Source organism: Cinclus cinclus, chromosome 20, assembly GCF_963662255.1.
Source record: "Cinclus cinclus chromosome 20, bCinCin1.1, whole genome shotgun sequence".
Classification (NCBI taxonomy): Eukaryota; Metazoa; Chordata; class Aves; order Passeriformes; family Cinclidae; genus Cinclus; species Cinclus cinclus.
In genome coordinates, this window is record NC_085065.1 from 9,777,626 (window position 1) to 9,796,120 (window position 18,495).

General features: G+C 39.5%; 1 protein-coding gene across 1 annotated transcript in view; it reads left to right on the top strand.

Annotated features, from left to right (window-relative positions):
• Nucleotides 1-587: 587 nt before the first annotated feature.
• CEP112 (centrosomal protein 112) overlaps nt 588-18,495 on the top strand; it is a 153,763-nt gene continuing 135,855 nt past the window's right edge. Inside the window, exons 1-8 of the mRNA XM_062506577.1 lie at nt 588-677; nt 1,371-1,491; nt 2,461-2,651; nt 3,306-3,454; nt 8,270-8,360; nt 10,605-10,679; nt 18,219-18,266; nt 18,410-18,490. Coding sequence (XP_062362561.1) covers nt 1,392-1,491; nt 2,461-2,651; nt 3,306-3,454; nt 8,270-8,360; nt 10,605-10,679; nt 18,219-18,266; nt 18,410-18,490 — 735 coding nt within the window. The 5' untranslated portion in view covers nt 588-677; nt 1,371-1,391. The remainder of the gene's footprint in view (nt 678-1,370; nt 1,492-2,460; nt 2,652-3,305; nt 3,455-8,269; nt 8,361-10,604; nt 10,680-18,218; nt 18,267-18,409; nt 18,491-18,495) is intronic.

Below are 18,495 nucleotides of genomic sequence, written 5' to 3' on the forward strand. Positions count from 1 at the left end.
CCCACCGAGGGAGGTGAATCTGGGGAGAGCTTTGGCTGCGGCCGTGACCGCACTGCTGGGCTGTGGTGACGTTCATCACCTGGGGCAGGAATCACAGAATATCCTGAGCTGGAAAGATCATCCAGTCCAGCCCCTGTCCCTGTAGAGACCCCCCAGCAATCCCAGCCTGTCCATCCCTGGAGCAGTGTCCAAACTCTCCTGGAGCCTCTCCTCTGGCGGCCTCGGGGCCGTGCCCGTTCTCTGGGGAGCCTGGGCAGCGCCCAGCACCCTCTGGCTGAGGGAATAACCTTTCCCTAAAATCCCACCTAAACCTCCCGTGGCCGAGCTCCAGCCGTGCCCCTGTTCCTGTCCCCGGTCAGCAGAGGGAAGAGCCCAGCTCCTCTCAGAGCAGTGACTGCGCTTCCGCGGTGCCCCACCAGCACCTTCCTCACACTCCTCAATCCCAAGAGCCTGAGGACGAACAACGCCCCAGCCCAGCGCCCTCGTACCCCAGCGGGCTGAGCTCGGCTCTCCACGGCCGCCTGAAGCCGCCCGGGCCGGGCCGCCCCGGTCACCGCGGAAACGGAAACGCGCGGGGCCGGGGCCGGGCCGGGCCGGGGCCGCCGGGAGCGGGGCCCGTTTGAACGTTCGGCCGCCGCCACCGCCTTCCTTCCCCCTGCGAGCCGCAGCCCCCCGAGGTAACGGGGCAGGGCCCGGCCGGGGCAGGGAGGGGTGCCGGGGACGCTCAGTGCGCCCGGGCCGGGGCACGGCCGGGGCTGACCGCAGGGAAGGGCCCCGGGGCAGGCCCGGGCTGCGCGGCTCCGCCGGCTCGGAACGAGCTGGCGGCTGGAAAGGGCCGGGAAAGGTCCTCAGCTGGGACGTGAACGGCACGGGAGCGAACAGCGCTGCTCTGTGCGCCGCTGCTTCCTTAAAAACACTCCTGACAGCATTTCTGCTTCTGTTACTTGTTACTATCGCTCTACTTGCTCTTTTCCCTCCTTTCTCCCCCCTTCTGCTTAAAAAAACCCGCAAAAACCCCCAAACCCCTCCCCCCCAAAAAAAAAACCCCCTCAAATTCTAAGGAATAGCGAGTTAGGAATGCGGTATCACACAAACGCCTTAAGGTGTTTTATGCAGATTGGGTGTCATGAATATATTTATTGTGCGGTTGGCTATTCAGTTTCAAATCTAAACAAGCACATTCTTGTAGATGTCTCCGAGTACCTGTTATTTACAAAGAAGCCGTCTCAGTTTTGTTTTTATTTGAACGTAACACATGTAGTGTCACTTCCTGGGTTGTTCCAAGCACATCTTTGTGTGGCCCAAGATGAAGACAGACTGATGTAAAACAGTACATGACCTTTTCTACATCAATGTCATTAATTTTGCAGGTTACTTTGTGTGCTTTCAAAATGAGCAGTGAAGATGAAATAAAGGAAAACCTGGATGCGGAATTAGATCGCTGTATTGTGGCTATGAAGCCCTATGTCCTTAACCTGCAGTGTAGTTCAGGTACATATGGTAAAATGCACATTTCAACACTAATAATAAAGCCCTAGGGACTGACAGTTATTATGTGTATCACTTAATTTAACCAGGCACTTCACCACTGACATTGCAAGGTTCAGTTTTGATGGGGGGGGGGGGGTGCACAACTTCTAAAGTTGGATGTTTTAGGTATCTACTGCAATTGTTTGACCTTATCTGTCTTGTTTTCATGATATTAATGTGCTTTTGCATAAATGCATTAACATCTATCTTGAAAAAAACAGTTCAGTAGAAACAAAAAGCTTTTAAAGGGCGTTGTTTTTGAGATAGAAAATATTTTTAAATTAAAAAGTTGTTAATGTTTGTTCAGGAATATTTAATAATAGATCATCAATTAATAAATGTTTTTATAAATAAATAACTAAATACATATTTAATAGTAGAACATCAATAATAAGAGATGCTGTATAAATTAATTTTTACAATGAGCTGGTATTATCAAAGGCACAAACCCTACAAATTAAGACCTTTAATTAAACTTTTAACCAAATGGATAATTTCCTTATCTGGTAGCAAAGCTTGTATAAATAGAGATTTATTTTTTTAAATGGATGAGGATTTATTGTGAATTTAAAGTATCAATGCTCAGATAAGCTGTAAGTTTTAGTTTATGGCAGCTCTTGCAGTGAGTGTAGAATTCTTGGTGTTTCCAATTCCATGCTGTTTCCAGAAGTGATGTAAACTTTCAGTAATCATGAATTTATAGAAAATGTTTGTGCAATATGTAAATTTGAACCATTGTTAAAGACTTATTTTTAATCTAAGTCTTTAATTATTTCTTTAATTTGGCTGGGTCATTTGGGAATTTGTTTTGTTTTAAACTTTGGTGTAGAAGGGAGAACTCTACAAAATTGACGAGTGATGGTTTCTGTTTCTGCATATGTTTGATTTGCTCTGAAAATGTACAGTGACCACCTATATTTATATTTTCAGAAAGAAAAAGGTGCTCACTATGGATTAAAAAACTCTGCAAACCTTCAGGAGCAGGCATAGGAATAGTGGGAAGGGAGAATAGAAACTTATATGCAAAACTGTTGCTCCACATGCTGCAGAGAGGAGTTCTGAATGGTCCCTTCAGCCAAAAACCAGAGGAAGGAATGCTGAGAACTTTGCCTGCCTACATGGTGAGTGTCATTTCTTCATGAGACAAGCTTGCTAAAATGTATCCTGTAACTGCTTTTCCATCTTAGATTTGGCACAGATTCGACAAACGATTCTGAATGGGTTGAGTGGAAGTGCATGTGATAAATTAAGGCATTTCTTGTAATTGATGCTGGGAAAACCTTTCAATGGGCAAAATTTTTTGAGACCTGTACCTTCAAAATTCTGATTAGAAGGCTTATGAAAATAGGAGCGTGAAGGAACAGAAAGGTAATCCTTTTCTAGTTCTTTGGCAAAATATAATAAAAAGCCCTTGAGGCTTTCTTTTGTCCTAATCAGTAGATAGCTCTTGTGAAAGGAAAATTGTTCTTAAAGTTGGTGTCTTCAGTAGCCTGAGAAGACTATAGGATTCACACAGATATGGTTAAAGTTGCAGGTTGTTTTCTGAAGAACTGAATATGCTGTGTCAACCCTTGGCATCAGCTCCAGTGACATAACAATGCCATTTTTTGCTGGTAGAAGTATTGGAAAATATTTACCCTGTTGCCATGAATTCCCATGGGTTGGGAAGGTGGCATTTGCACACCTCACTGACTTCACTGGAAAAGGAAGGTTTGTACTGCAGATAGTCCTGCAAATATATTCTCGTGTTGTTTTTGCATTTTTTCTCATCCTAGTCAGTTTATTTTGATGAACCAAGTTCACCAAGAGTTCGGAACAGCACCTCTGACTGCGTACCTGAGTGGGTGCTGGGAGAGCTGGGAAACCATGGCAGTAATGCATCCTCTGTGGGGGACTCATCTTCAGCAGCACCTCCTGCACATCGGTAAGGTTTCTGTCCTTGCTTTAACAGTGTTTGATTTGTGTTTAATAGATGCAAGCTCTGGATGTCTCAGTTTGTGTGAGTTTATTGCCCTTCCTCATGGACTCACCGTCAGCGTTTGTGCTTTATACAGAAACTCTGGTGACAACTGCAATGCAACGAGAGCTGAGAGCTTCTAGACTGCTCTGTTCTTACTTTTCTCCACTATGTCTTCTTCTCTGACTTCTTTACATCATCTTTTTTGTCCCATCCCTTTATCCTCTTTCCCTTCCTCTTGTTCTCCTCCTCCTTTCAGTTCCAGACACTTAACATGGAAAATCAAAGCCTGCATCTGTAGTCTTAAGGCCATGATGCTGAAAGCAGCTGTTTTATCAAATCTTTTTTAATGGCATTTTTCCCTACAGATTAGAAATATAAACAAGCATACAGATGGTAGGTTTAGGGGTTGTTCTATGACTGTTGCTCACAGATTTTTTAGAGGAAACAGAATAGTGGCTCCTTGCAAAGAAACAAGTTTTACTGAGCAAGATTCAGGTTTTTGATTTGCAGCAGCCATTGATCTTAAACTGCGTCCTTAGTCCCAGTCAGCTGAGAATAGAGCTGTTTACAGCAGGGAAAAAGGGGTGAATTGTGTCATGTTACTAAGGCTTGTTTTCCTGTTGGCTTAGAAAGATGTCCCTGCAGTATTGAAGGAGTGACAAGCTGGTCATTTGGACACTTGGAAAACTTCAGCTCTATTCTGTCCTAATTTGTGGGAATCTTAGGTAAATTCTAGTTTAATCTACTGTTCTTAAGTATTTTCTTTCTGGATTTTCTTACACAGTGCAACTTTGTGCTGATTATCGAGAACTGTGTTCCTTTTTTTTTTGCTTTATGTGGCTGATTTTCAATTATGGGTGGAATTTCCTCTTGTTTGCCTATTTTAAAAGTCTAGTTAATGTTTAACCTCTCTGAAATCCTTGGTGAAAGAAGCACTCTTAGACATGGAGTGAGTATTAGTCAAAGCACAGCAGGTGTTGTGCAAAAGGAAGTGAGTGTTCGCTCTGCTTCTGATTTCATTTCGTTGTGTTAGAAATAAATTTTCAAGTGTAGTTTCACAAGTTCAATGCTTTTCTAATGTCTTCGCTTGCATCTTTCTTAAGTGGCCACCATTAGCTGTTCTTTTGTAGGCACACTGATGTTTATGCTGTTTATCATCATTTTTCAATCATGTTTTTAGTTTTTCAGCAGTGATTTGGATAAGTGACAGATGGACACTTGCAAGTTAAATCACACTGAGTAACAGGAAACTCTTCCTCCTCTCTATCCATTAACTGTGTGTAAATCTAACAATCATTTAAAAAGTTACTCTTATGTCTGAGGCCTCTGTACCTCCTTTCCTTCAGGATTAGGGGATCTTCTGGTTGCTTGCACTCATGCTGTGATAAGAACCTGTGGTTTTGATAACAGATTTGTGGTTTAAGAACCAGAGGCAGAGAATGAAGAATTTCCAGTTGAGTTATGATAATACTGCTTTGGGCTTGGTGATACAGAGAATTGTTGGGAGATGCTGTCCAGATAACCTTAATTAAAAAAAAAAAAAAATTGACATTATGAAAACAAGGAATGCATCATGTATTAAAAATATTTTTTGATACCTTGGATTAATTTTTGTTATTGTAATTGCAAAATATTCCCTGGATTGCAAATTATTCCATGCCAGGAGATGAAAGTAAATGTAATTGAATAATGTTACTGTTTTAAAGGACTCTGGGAATTAAAAATCAGATGTATAGGCACAGCTCTGCCAGTGGATGCTTGGACTAAGTGGGTGCTTGGGGCTGTGTCTAAGGAAATCTGAATTTGTGTTGGATAATTTTGATGGTTCTGTAGGTTACTTAAATTAATCTTCACAGAGAAGAAGAAACACAAAAATTAAGAAACTTAATAAAATTAAGAAACTTATTTTTCCTGCAAGTTTTGTAGAAAAATACTGAAGGTGTTTCAGCTGTTGTGCTTTGAAAAATACAAAATATTTCCATATTTAATATTTACTTAAATGTAACCATGTTAAGATATTACCTATATTCGACACACAGATCCTGTTTCTCTTTTATTTGCAATTTTGGGTGGGCAATCAGTGCAGGTAAAAATGTAGTAATACATGAAGTATTTCTGGATGTGCAGTTTGTAGGGATATCCAGCAGATGGTGACCGAGGTCCACTATATTTGTCTCTATCCTCTGAATGTGCACTGGGAAAACTGCATCCACGGGCATGGATTTTGTGTAGCTGGATGAAAATTTTTGCATTCCAGCCATGACTCAGTTCCTACAATGTTTTCTCAGGGCAAAATAGATAATGTCAGTGAGACATGTTTGAGTAACTACTTGATGTTCTTTATCTCAAGATTCTCCCCTTTCAAAGACCCAGACAAGCAGAGAAATTCTTTTCATAGTGATTTTTATCTTGCAATACAGATAATTCTGTGTTGGACAATTTTGACTCTTCTATATGAAGTTGTTTTTATGCCTAAATAACAACTTAGATAGACAAACCTTGCTTGCAAACTGGGGTGTGGATGAATAAATCCCACCAGCTGGGGCTGGAAAGGTGCAGCTTTATTTTGAAAGCTAAGAGAGTTGGTTTGAGAAATGTTTAGATTAGTTTGAACAGAAAACTGGGTTTTCTGAGCCCTTTGGAAAATTCTACATTATGTTTATAGTGTATGCCTGAAAATACTGTTAAAGGTGAGTATATAGTTGTGCTGGACCAGGAGGAATCAGTGAGTTTCCCTCACTTTGTTCTAGAAGGAATATTTACTAATCTCCTTTATTAGCAGCAAATTGCTGTCTCCTCCTGTGCCAGCTCCCTGCTTGGGCTGTAGCAGGTCACAGGTTGATGTCAAAACTCTGATCATCCTTCACTCACCTCCAGTGGGAGGAAAAAGAATTAATCTTGTTCTTTTTGGAGCCTGACTCATATTAGCAGGGGGCTGGAAAAGGGAGTGGACAGGTGGTACATATTTGATAGGAGCAAAATTGTGTTCATCCTTAACAATCTTTTCAAATTCTGTTTGTACTATCAAGTAAAGGAGCTTTCTTTTCAGTTCCTCTTCAAAAGAGCAAATACAGAACAAAGAATACATCTAGAATTTTGTCCTCCCTTTGGTCAGTCTGAAAATACCCCAGGTACCTTGGGTTGGATTGTGTAATTGTTGATATTCCTGAATCTCTGAATGACGAGGGCATGAATTCTGTTTTCTCTCATTTTTAACAATTGGAACTTTATTGCATTGTTAGGTAACCTGAGTATTGCTCAGAAAGGAAATCTGATTAAAGGGCAGATTTACTCACAGGCAATGATTTATCTCCCTTTAATTAAAGGTAATTTTGTGTCAAATGAAATCTTGGTAAGAAATGCAAGAGGCAGTCATTGTGTTATCATATTCCTTTTGATCTTTTTTACCTCTAAGACTTTGCTTATCTAAACTATTTACTGCTTTGTAATTGTTATTGTGCATCCATACACGTTGTTTATATGGGATTTATTGGTGCTGGGAGGGAAGGTAGGCTCCCAGTTGTTGCATTTCTCTGTTCCCTGCTGCTCTGATGAAAGCTGGGGCCAAGTGCTTGGTGAAAACTTTGGGTTTGTCTTCCTAGAAGTGACTGCTTTATATTGTACATCCAACAGTTGTTGTTCTGTTCATAAACACTTCATTCATCTCAGTGTCTTTTTGGCATAGCAACCATCTCATTTGCTGCCAGATGGAAAGGAAGGGAGGTGTTGAATGGTCTGATTTGACTTTAATATAATATGGCCAGTCATAGGAAGGTGAAGGGACTAACAGGAGTTTTTAATTACCTTCATACCTGTGCATCTGACAGTGGAGTATGTGCTGAAGGGTGTTTCACTACTGTTTTGGATCTTTTGCTGTATCAACCCACCTAATAAATGCTTATAAATTTTACTTTATTTTGGTTTTTTTTCCCCTGTTCTGTGGCTGAGAAATGTCTGTGACCAGGTGCATCAATGACAATTCTCTTCACTTGTCTGCTGATCTGCATTTCCCTTTGTTCAAGTGTCTTATTTACTACAAAATCTTTTCCAGAAAATCCCTCTGCTGGACAGAGCACTTGGTCATGCTGTGCTTGTGTCCTGTCTAGTGGGCATTTCTTCACCATCCCCATAAATTCCACTTTAGAACATAAAACAGAAATGAAATGAAACCAAGACAATATTTCTGAGTTGTTCCTCTCCACCTTGGCCTTTCAAGCCGCTGCCTTTGTATAGAGCTGAGTGTGTTGTTCTTGCCCTTTGTGTGTTATAGGATATTTACCTCGTTGTAACCTATTTTTATGGTCTTAAAAGGCTTCCCTATAGTGCAAGCAACCATCACCTCAATTCCTCTTTATTCTCTGAGTCACTGGATTCCATCTTATGTTGCTTCATAGTATTAGCAATTTTGTTTCAAAAACATTCTCTTAAATCAGCCCTCTCCTTAGCTTGGATTTATCCTAAAATCTTTTGGGAGATGTTGGATCATGTAGTAAAAGGAAAGCAAAAAAACACTTTTATGTACACAATATTTCTAGTGGGTTTTTTGGAGTTGGGTTTTCTGGTGCTGTTTTTATAATGGAACACTTAAGGGTTTTGTTTGCCTTTAACATGAAATTTTTCTCTTTTGTCTCATTTTTTTTTTTTTGATCTTTCCATCTCAACAGTTATTTTCTTGTGTGTATTTTAGCCGATTCTATTCTGTGTTTAACATCCTTTGAGTGCCACAAGTTGCTGAAAATGAATTCTTCTCTTTCTGCTTCCTCTTGTCATTAATAACAGGGAGAGATTGAATGAGAAGCCATCAGTGCTATCCCACTGTGTGCATTCTCCTCACCGGACAGCTGAAGATGACCTAAGCACGTCACTGTCTGTAAGATGCTCCTCCTTTTTGTCCTAAAGCTCTGCTTTCCCTGAGTTGTTTAATATATATCCCTGTAAAGCTGTTATTTCCAGCTGTGGAGTTGTGATCCATGTGTAAAGGTGCAGACATTTGGGAGGGAGTCATAGGGAGGACTAAAATCTGTCCTCTGCAGTGCAGGGGAAAAGAATTTCTTGTAGGATGCTCTCAGTTCATCCTAAAGCTTGACCTCTGTTTAGTGTTGTGTGTTCAGTGTCTGCTGCATTGTTTTCCCTGGGCTTGGCAACGTGCCTGCATTGACATCATCTTGTATTTTGCAATAACAGATTAAAGAAAGCTGCATAGATGCCTCTGGCTCTGTTCAGTGAGGGTTGACCTCTGAAAGAGTGAATTTTGGACAGTTTGTTTCATCAGACTTTCCACACCAAGCATTTTGACTGATGAAAGAGCATTGAACAGGCTTTGTCTGAAACCCTTTTAGTCCAAAATATTCAATGATGTCTTTTATGTAATTGCAAGCTTTGCACTGACAATTACTCCTGACAAATGTGTGATGCCAAGAAATGTGCTGTTTATCTTCCAAAATGGGCTCTGTGGCCTTGCAGTGTCCTTCACCACACCTAGAACAACCCTCACCCCTCCATGACCACTGAATTTCCTGTTTGTTCCTCCAGCTCTGCCCACGCTTCAGTTTTGATTCTATCAGAGGAATAGTTTAGGAAGATTGCAGCTGGGCACAGTTGAGAATTTATGAGGACATGAAGTGCAAATAGGATAAACTGGAAGCTCTTTTCTGAGGAAATTTGTGTTCTGCTGTGCATCTGGAATGGAGGATTAGCAAGGGGATGGTTTATCAGGGCAGGTTACATGTGCCCAGTGGGCAGAAATCAGTGTCTGTGCTCTAGGCTGATTACTGTGAATGGATTTATGTGTGTGTTGATTGTATGTATACAAATGGAATTTAAATACAGAAATGCCATAATTAAAAATAAAACCGCGTGCTGGCTTTACTACAATTCTCCTTATTGGTTTCCTGTTTATGTTACTTTAGGAATTATTCCTTATGGAAAAGTTATTGTAAAAAATATATATATTCTTCAGTTGAAGCCTGGATTTGGGGCTTTAAAGTTTTGTAGGGAAGTTTTGCTGCCTTGGTTTGTTTATTTTTAATTCTTTTTTTGTTGTTATTGCTGGCTTTGCTGCAGCTTCCAGGTCAGTGTTAGACAAATCACTGCACTTCATTGTTCTTCAGCTCCATATACTGGATTCTCCTGTGATTACAGCTTTAAAAGGGCCTTTAAGTGAAATAATCCTCTCTTGCTTTGCCAGTTTGATAACGTTTGGCTGGCTGGAACAAACAATACCTTGTTCCCTATTTAGGAATGTTCTGGGATTTCACAGTGTTCTGGCATCATTCAGGCCCAGGTAGAGGAGCAGGGAAACTTTTAAGAAACATTAAGAGCTGCCTCTACCAAGTGTTGATGAACAGCAGCCCAAGCTCTGGTCCCTGGATGCTTGTGACAAATGAGATTTAAAGAAGAGGTGCTGGCAGGCCCATACACAAACCTCACTTAATGAGACCTTAAAGTGATTCAGGCTTCAATGTTGTTTTTCTAAATACCTCCCTCAAGGAAAAGGTTCTGTACCAGCTTTCCCCATTAGATAAGTTAAATATTGGTAGCTACTGTTATCCCACAGGGAAACCTTTTCTTCTGAGAGGCAATTCCTTGTTACTCCCTAGAGCAGCAGTAACCACAGCCCTGGCTGGCTGCTGGAAATCAGGGAAGACCCTTGGGCTGGGCAGGAGCTGCTCTGTCCTCTGCTTTGATAATCATCCCTGCCTTGCTGTGCTCTCCTTTCATTTTTAAATCTGTTTTTTTACATCTGGAGGCTGATCAGGTGATCTCAGAATTCTGGATTAGCCCCAGAAAAGGTGCTGTGGAAATGAATTGATGCCTGAAAATGGAGTATTTTGGGTTTTTTAGTAAACTCACCCTCTGTAAAGGAGACCATTGCTTTGGAAATAAATGAAGAAGAACATTAAAGTGGAGAGCCAGGTTAATTTATCCTCTGCACTGCTTTCTCAGCCCAGGATCCTCTGGAAACTGAACTGTTTAGGTGAAAGATGTCAGAAATATTGTGACACTATTAGGAAGTGCAGTGTAGCTATGGCCAAGTCAATGAGAAGTTTAAATTTAAACTGTGTATCTGCCAGCAATTCTGATATTTTCTTTGACTTTTTTTTTTATGTTCCAGGATGATCAACACAAAAGAAACCTTTCATTGGATGATGATGACCTCGAAGCACGACTCAGTAGTTGGAATCTCGGGGTAAAATGAACTGAGTACTTTACTTATTTATTGACTTGCAATGGGAACTCCTCAGTAATGTATTCTGAGCTTGGTCAACAAAACTTTGTGTGGGAATGAGTATCTTAGAAATGAATTGCTAAAGCTTGGAAAGGTTATTTATGAATGTATGAGAGGAAAACATTGAAATTTTAAGTAATAATAATCTTCACACATTTAATACGGTTACTCATAAATCAGGCAAAATAATGGCTGCTGGTCAAAACCAAAGGTCTTACTTTGCTAGAAATTCAGACTAATTCCTAATGACTCTGTAACATTATTTTTTATTTATACTTGTATAAATGAAAGAAGCATTTGTCTTTCTGTGTTTGTTTTTTTAACCAATACAGAATTTGCAAGCCATTAATACAACTCAGTTTTTTTTGGTCAGTGTGCCTCCTTTTGAGAAGTGTTCGGGAGGTTTTTCTGTCCCCCTCTCTCTTTCCCTTTTAATAATTTGAATTTATTACTCTTATTAGACTTTATTACCTTGGTTGCATTTTCTGTGGTACTAGTCCATGGTAGTTCTAAGGTGACAATGAAGTATCTTTTCTTTGTAGCTGTATTTTAATGTGTTTTTTCTATTGTGTTGTTTTGTCTTTTTTGCAACCCTTTCACTTGTACCACCAAATCTTTAACCTATTTCATTAGGATTAATATCCTTATAACAATTTAGTTTTATTAAGATCACTTTGATTTTAACAGGAAGGTTTCTTGTTTCTTTTCTTCCTCATTTTGTGCTTATTCTCACAGGTTGAAAGCTCAGCCAAAGTTAGGAGTGATGAGAGCAAGTTTAACTAAGTAGTTCAGCCTTGTTTTTTGAAAAATAATCATGTATTTTCACGTTGTCATTTTAATCAGCTGCCAAATGATCCTTATTCTTCCTACACTACTGTCAGTCCAGAGGGATATGACAACATTTAAAAAGCTTGCCTTTTACACTCCAGGTTTTTAATGGATGGCCAAGTTCTCTTCAGTGCAATCAGAAATGATAACAGAGAATATTAATGGTTTTCTGTCCTTCTTGGTGTTTCTCTTGCTTTTTCCTGAGGGTGGAGATGAGTGCAAGTGTCAGCATTGTACAGGTGCCTGAAACAAAGGTGCAAGCAGTCACTTGCAGCTTTTGGATATTTGGGCTGTATTATCCATTGGATGAGATGAGCAGGAAGCTGTAATACCTTGAGCTTTTAAAGCTGCTTTAAGGGGGAAAACTCGCTCATGGCCATTTTACAAATTACACCAACTGATGCTGACAAAGGATCTCTTTATATCCTGCATTTTTATATCAGTGTCGATCTGCCTGCCTGCTTATCTCTTATCTCTGTAATTTTATTTGTATTTTATTTCTTTTCCTAATTGAATTCCAGTTTGCAATCATGTTGTGCTGATAATGGCTGGTTATTAAGCTGTGATGATCCTCTGCTGATACGGGAGCTCCCTTGGATAACAAATTGGCTACTGTGGCACATAAATCAGTTTTTCAAGTCTCCTCTCCAGGGATGGTAATTAAAGAAGTCGCTCATGAGAGACTTTGATTGCCTGATAAGACTTGTTGGGAGTTACCTGACAAAGAGGATTGGAGGTTGTAAAAGAGAGGTCTGTGAGGGGTTGTGCTGAGCAGCATTTCCCTGCTGTGGATCACGGCCTCCAGTGGGTTCTGAAAGGGTCAGGAACTTTTAAGTGGAGCGTCACACTTAAAGAATATTCCACTGCTAAAAATAAAAAATCCCACTAAATGATCGCAGCCCCTTGGAATCTGTAAGCTTTGAGTGTCAGATGTGGCTGCTGTTATTTGCAGGCATTTAAATTGCCATGGGAGCATCTTGTCCTTTAATTCCTGCTCCCAGCTGCACACTGTTTGGAAACTTAATTTACAATGATCCTACCTCAGATACTGAAGACCCTTGACCCAAAAAATACTTCAGTAGTAGGGGAAGATAGGAAAGGAGATACAGAATGGCTTTTAATTTGAGCTGCCTGGGCTGAAGAACAGTTGTCTTGAAAAGCTTTTCAAACTTTCCTTGGGTTTCTTTGGTTATACAAGTCCTTATACAAGGATTTTTCTCAGTAAGAATCTGTGTATTTTTAGGAAGCTGTGACTATTTCAGGCAAGTTTATATGGAGACCATGCTTTCATCCAAGAATCTGCAAATACACAGCTAGGTGCACACATTGGTGAGACAGCCCTGGTGTCTTCCAGCTGTGTGGTGCTGCTGAGCCTTTACTGCTCCATCTTGGGCTTGTCTGGATTGAAATGACCAGTTATAAATTGTTAATTTATTTTTACTGTTATCTTTAAGCCTCCTGCTTCTTTAATATATTCTAAATTTCCTCTTTCTTCAAAGCTTTTGTATTTTTGAGGTCACAATCTGGATGTGTTTTCAGTTTTTATGATATACCTACATCAGTGATTGAGGGGATTTTTAATATTATTATTAAGAATACTGCGGGAACTTTTGGGAAATGCTTTTATGACTTTTCTGCTAAGATGAGAGGTCAAAACTTATCATCTAATCTGGAGGCTTCAGATATTTGTTCTTAATAAAAACATTTTCTACAGGAGAAGTAAATCTGTTGTGTTACTTTGCTGATATTGTTACTTTCTGTGAGTAATAAAAGAATTTTCCCCTTTTCCTTGCAGCGTTCCTGATTATCCCTATCAAACATTTTATTATTCAAGTTCTTTAGAGTCTAATCAGGAATGAGTAAATGCTTGAAAAAAAAAGTTGAGTTTTGATTGTAATAAATTTGCATTTCATATGTGGAATACTAATTTACACTCATTTTACATACATTATATGAAGTGTGTTTTTCTTAGCCTGTATTGACTCTTATCTAAACTGATGTGGGGACTGTCCTTTATCAGGTTGAAGCTGCATTTGCAATGTAGAAAAGCAGAAATCCTTTTGTGTGACTGTTTGAAGGAAAAAGTTTCTGAGCCAGGAGCTGAGACAAATAAATACCAGTAATTTTTGGTCATGTTGTTACTCTGAATTTTCTTTCTTCAGCCATCTTAGAATATAATAAAAGTAACCTGGGCTAGGGGAATGCGAAGAACTTTAAGGTCCCTTCCAGCCCAGACTTTTCTGTGATTCTATGGTCTTACTTCATCAACAGCTGTCAATAAATTTCTGCATATTGTTGCAGCTCTAGTGCACTTCATAACTCAGGGGAAGGTGACCATCTCCTGTTTATGTTTCAAAAATAATTAAATATTGTGAAAAATGCATAGTGTCAGGAAAAGAACCCTGTTGGATAATGGAATTAAAACGCCTTTTTTTTCTTTTTTTTTTTTCTTCTTTAGCTAAGATTTTTAGATTGTAGTCAAACATAATTTTTGGATAAAAGAATTAAAGTTACGTAAAGGAACAGCAGTGAATTAAACCCCTGCAAATTCTTACCTCACCTGCCTGTCTCTCACTCTCTTCTTCATGATGCCTGTGATGCAGTTTCATTTGTCACTGAACTGTAGCCAGTTCTAGGTGTGACAAAGCATCTCTTTCAAACATCTCAGGAAATTCAGCACATCATTTTAGGTAGAAAGCACAAAGAGATTGTACCCTGGGGGAACAGCAAAGGGCTTTTTAATCAGGGAGGACACGATTTTTCATCACTGGAATTCAGCCAGGACAAGAATTAACTGTTTAGCTTTTACCAGAAGTGGTGTGGGTCTGACTGGGCTCTCAGTCTTGCCCAGAAGAATTTGTCCTGGGAAATGTTATTGCCTAGTAGAGGTTTGAGAAGACTGAGACCAGAAAAATTCCGTGGTTGGTGGCTGTGTTCCATTGTCCTGCTTGGAGGGAAGTGTTATAACACAGGGTTAAATGGATGGAGTGTTGGGAGTTCCTGGGAGGCTGCAGCAGCAGTGGATGCTGTGCCTGCTCTGTGTGCTTGGCTCACATCTGCCTGTGTCTTTCCAGTCTAGTTAAGCTCAACCATTTCTGCACAAGCTATTTGATTATCTTTTGTTTGGTTTCTCAGTCTGGCTGCTTACTATAAACATACCTACTGTATATGTTGTGGCCTTGGAGGGCAGCAGTGCTGGAAAAACTTTCCCACAGTGAACTCCAAGTGGTGTTGTGACTTCAAAAAATAAATTCAAACTTCCATGCTGACAAACAGTCTTCGTGTGCTTTAATGTCCTTCCACTAAGACTGCAGCAGCAGCATTAAAGTGAACTTCCCTACGAATTATGATGTTAGATAAGAATGTCCTTACTCAAATTTCCTGAAGCTACTCAGCAGTTATTTCTGTAGGGAACATGCTGGCTGGCTGGGTTTGGTAGATTAAAGTAAGAATTTAGGGCAAGGTTCAGTTTGGTTGTTTACCATTTCAAAGCCTTAAGTGTTCTTAACTCTTTCATGTGTGTTTTTGCCATCCTTGTTTTGAAAACAGTCCGGTTTTGTCTTTGATGAAGCTTAGGGGTGAATGTGCAGCGATCCTGCAGATGCAAGTGTGGGGGTTTTGTTCTCTGAATCTTAATATTTACAATATTCTGTGAGTGGACTGACACAGGCTGCTATTGGGCATTACTGGAGGTAACCATGCCTGGATAAACTCTTCCAAAGAGTGGAACGGGACTTTGGAGGGGTGGTTTGGAACCATGACTTCAATGTTGTCATTGTTGTGGTATTTAATGAGCAAAAGAGCAAAGCTTTGGTGGGAGTTTTTGGGCTGGGATATAGTGCACAGATAGAAAGCCTGGACTATACTTTCAGCCTGAGGGATGGAATGTAATTGATGAGAATGGGACTTGTAGAAGTACTTAAAGCTCAAAATTGTGCTTTTCTTGCACTGTCCTTGCTTTTTGAGAGGAAAGCATTTCAACTTCTGTCAGTGCTTTGCTCATTACTTGCATTGGTAGCTTTAAAATTGTATAACTCATAAATATTTAGTTTTGACTACTTTAGGTGTTGTTAAAATAAATATAAATTGCAAATACTGAAGTTTCAAATTATGGCTAATTTGCCCGAAATGCAGTTTTGGAATTTTATTTTTATGTACGTTTCTGCAATACTTTTTTGGGTTTTTTTTCAATTTAGGAAAATATGTATATTTTAATGAAGTAGACTATCTCTGTGAGGTGATGGGGATTTCTTCATGGGGATCTGATCACCCAACACCTTCACAGCTCTGGTTTAGGAGAAGGAGAAGGTGACCATTGCACTCCTTACAAACTGAAGCATGATTTCTTGTCAGACTGTCTAGTAGAACAGGAGAATCCAAAATCTTTTCTACAAAGACATTCAAAATACCATTTCTGTTAAGAAGTGGTATTTACAAATTAGAGTTCAGTTCTAGTTCAAATAAAGATGTCTTTCATGATGACATTTATTTGGTTCATACTGCTAAAAAGCATGTGATTTACTGCTCTTCTCATGGCAGTCCTTCAGTTTCATACATATGTATTTTGGCTTGTCTTTGACCTTTTGCTTATTATTTTTAAATTTGCATGTTTCTCATAAATACAGACTTTTTTTTTCCTTTTTTGGGGAATTCTTTATTGCGATATTCCCTCTTTAATGTGGTTTAATTTGGAGAACGAGAGGTTTTGCAGAAGACCAGCATGAAAAGGATGAATGTTGAGGCATTAAATGTTTACAGATCAGTTTAAGTGGATATAATCCACAACAAGTAACAAAGTGGGAACATTTAACTTCAAAGCACATATGGCTGCTGTTACAAAATCAAAAAATGCAAGACTTTGGCCCTACAAAGTATTAGAGACACATTTTCCTTCTTCCCCATAAACAAGTAGGATGTACCTTAGTTTTCCAGACTGAAGTGAAGGCTGCAAACAGCTGAATGTCATGGGCAGATAAAGGATTTTAATTAATTGTAAATATTTACAACAATTTTTAGGTTTAAACAAAAGCCACTGTAGAGGGTGATTCTGCATGAGAGACAGGGCTTTGGGGAAACATTAAGCCTTTGAATTGTGGCTCTGCAGCCTTCTCCAGATTGCAGCAGGTATTGTTGAAGGCTTCCCCTGCTCCCACTGATGCCAGGCTGGGGAGTAGGAAACACCTCCAGGCCTGAGGATGATCAGGAGTGTGGGCTGGATGGGGAAGTGGCCAAATTGAGGTGAGAGGAGGAATAGAATGCTAATAAAAGGGAAGTAGAAAGTCCTATTGCAGGTACAAATGTGTATGATGAAGAAAATCCTCCAAAATGTTTCCAGTTTGGAATTTCTGTACCTTTTATTTCCCTCTCTCTTGATTTGCTTTTCCTTCCCCTCCACTGGATCTCCTGTGGTTGGTGCTCCAGGCTGATCCCACTCCTGTACTCCTCACAATCTCTTCTGTGTCTAAAATTCCTCATTTTTGTGGCAATCCAGGATTCCTTCATTCGCTGGTGGCTGCCCCGACTTTAAGTGCCAACACAGGATACTTTGTGTAAAGAAAGTTTAGTGTAACTATTCTAGTAAACTCCCTGACAGTGAATAGGTTACTGTTCAATTATTGGTTTCCTGATGCTTTCAGCTAATGTATTAAAATTCTGGATAATACCATTCATTGAAATTGAATGTATGTGTTAAATTGTTGAGTATCTGCAATGACTTCTGGATGAAATATGATAACTCAACACCATACAGAAATCCTACATCACCTTTTGGGACAGGAAATGAATAACCCTGTATCAAATTGAAATTTCAGAGGGATTAAGCCTCTTTTCCACTGATAAATTCAACACACAAATTTATTTCTTACTACTGCAGAAAGTGCAAGTATTTGATATACTTGCCATGCTGCGTAGATCAACCTAATCCTACAACATTTTATTTTTTTTTTACGTGTATTGCAATCTCATTCATATTCCAAATCTCACTGCCACATTTCACAAGATTATACCCTTGAAAGCTTTTATTGGGCATTCTGTTTTCTCTGTGATGTAATGTTTGTGCCTCATCATCTGAGAAAATTAGAAAGATAGAGCTGTCTGATAGAGGAAGTGGGTTGGGAGCAATGCTTTGTATCCACTTCTTAAAAAAAGTGATTAAGAGAGCTGTTTTAATTATACAGCCATGTTAATGAATTATTTCCTTATGTTTTGTCTCTATAACTTTCATGTGTGCCTATAGTTTCAGCACACCCAACTGTAATTTTTCAAAAGCACTGGATTTTAATCCATTTAATCTGTAAATGTATTGTAGCTTTATATTGATTTCAATGAGAATTTAGCCAATGAAGGTGGAAATCTTTTGCATAAACTTATATATGTAGCTGCCAAATATTTTTATAATATGCATCGATGGAATTTTTACAGCCACAAGAGCTGGGAGGGGAAAAAGTGCAATTTTTGGCCCATTTACATTATCAAAATTGCTGAGTAGATTTCCAACCAAATGATCTTTTAGGAAGATTTCCTATTTCTATTCGAGGCATTTAGGGCATGTTGAAATCTCATCTGTGGTTCTTTGAGTGATGCAGTTTCTATGCTAAGTACAGTTCAGTCATGATGTCTTAGACTATATCAGACATTGTTGACCTTCTGATTTTTCTCTGCCTTGTTTTTCAGTTAGAAAACCCCAGATACCTGCGAGAAAAACGGGTGCCAATGACTGTGGTAGGTATTTATATTCCCTTGATATTTCAGAAGGGCACACAAACCCTTTGTGTTTTTTTCTTTTAAATTGCTGGTCAGGATTGATTGTACTTGGATTTACTGTTTTTGACTTGGATGGTTGTTTGGAACTTTTTCTTCAATAGATGACACCTAAAATTGGCCTTGAGCAGAGCAGCCCCTCTCGGCACCACCACCAGGCACCGTTTCGAATGCAGGAGAAAGAGGTAGG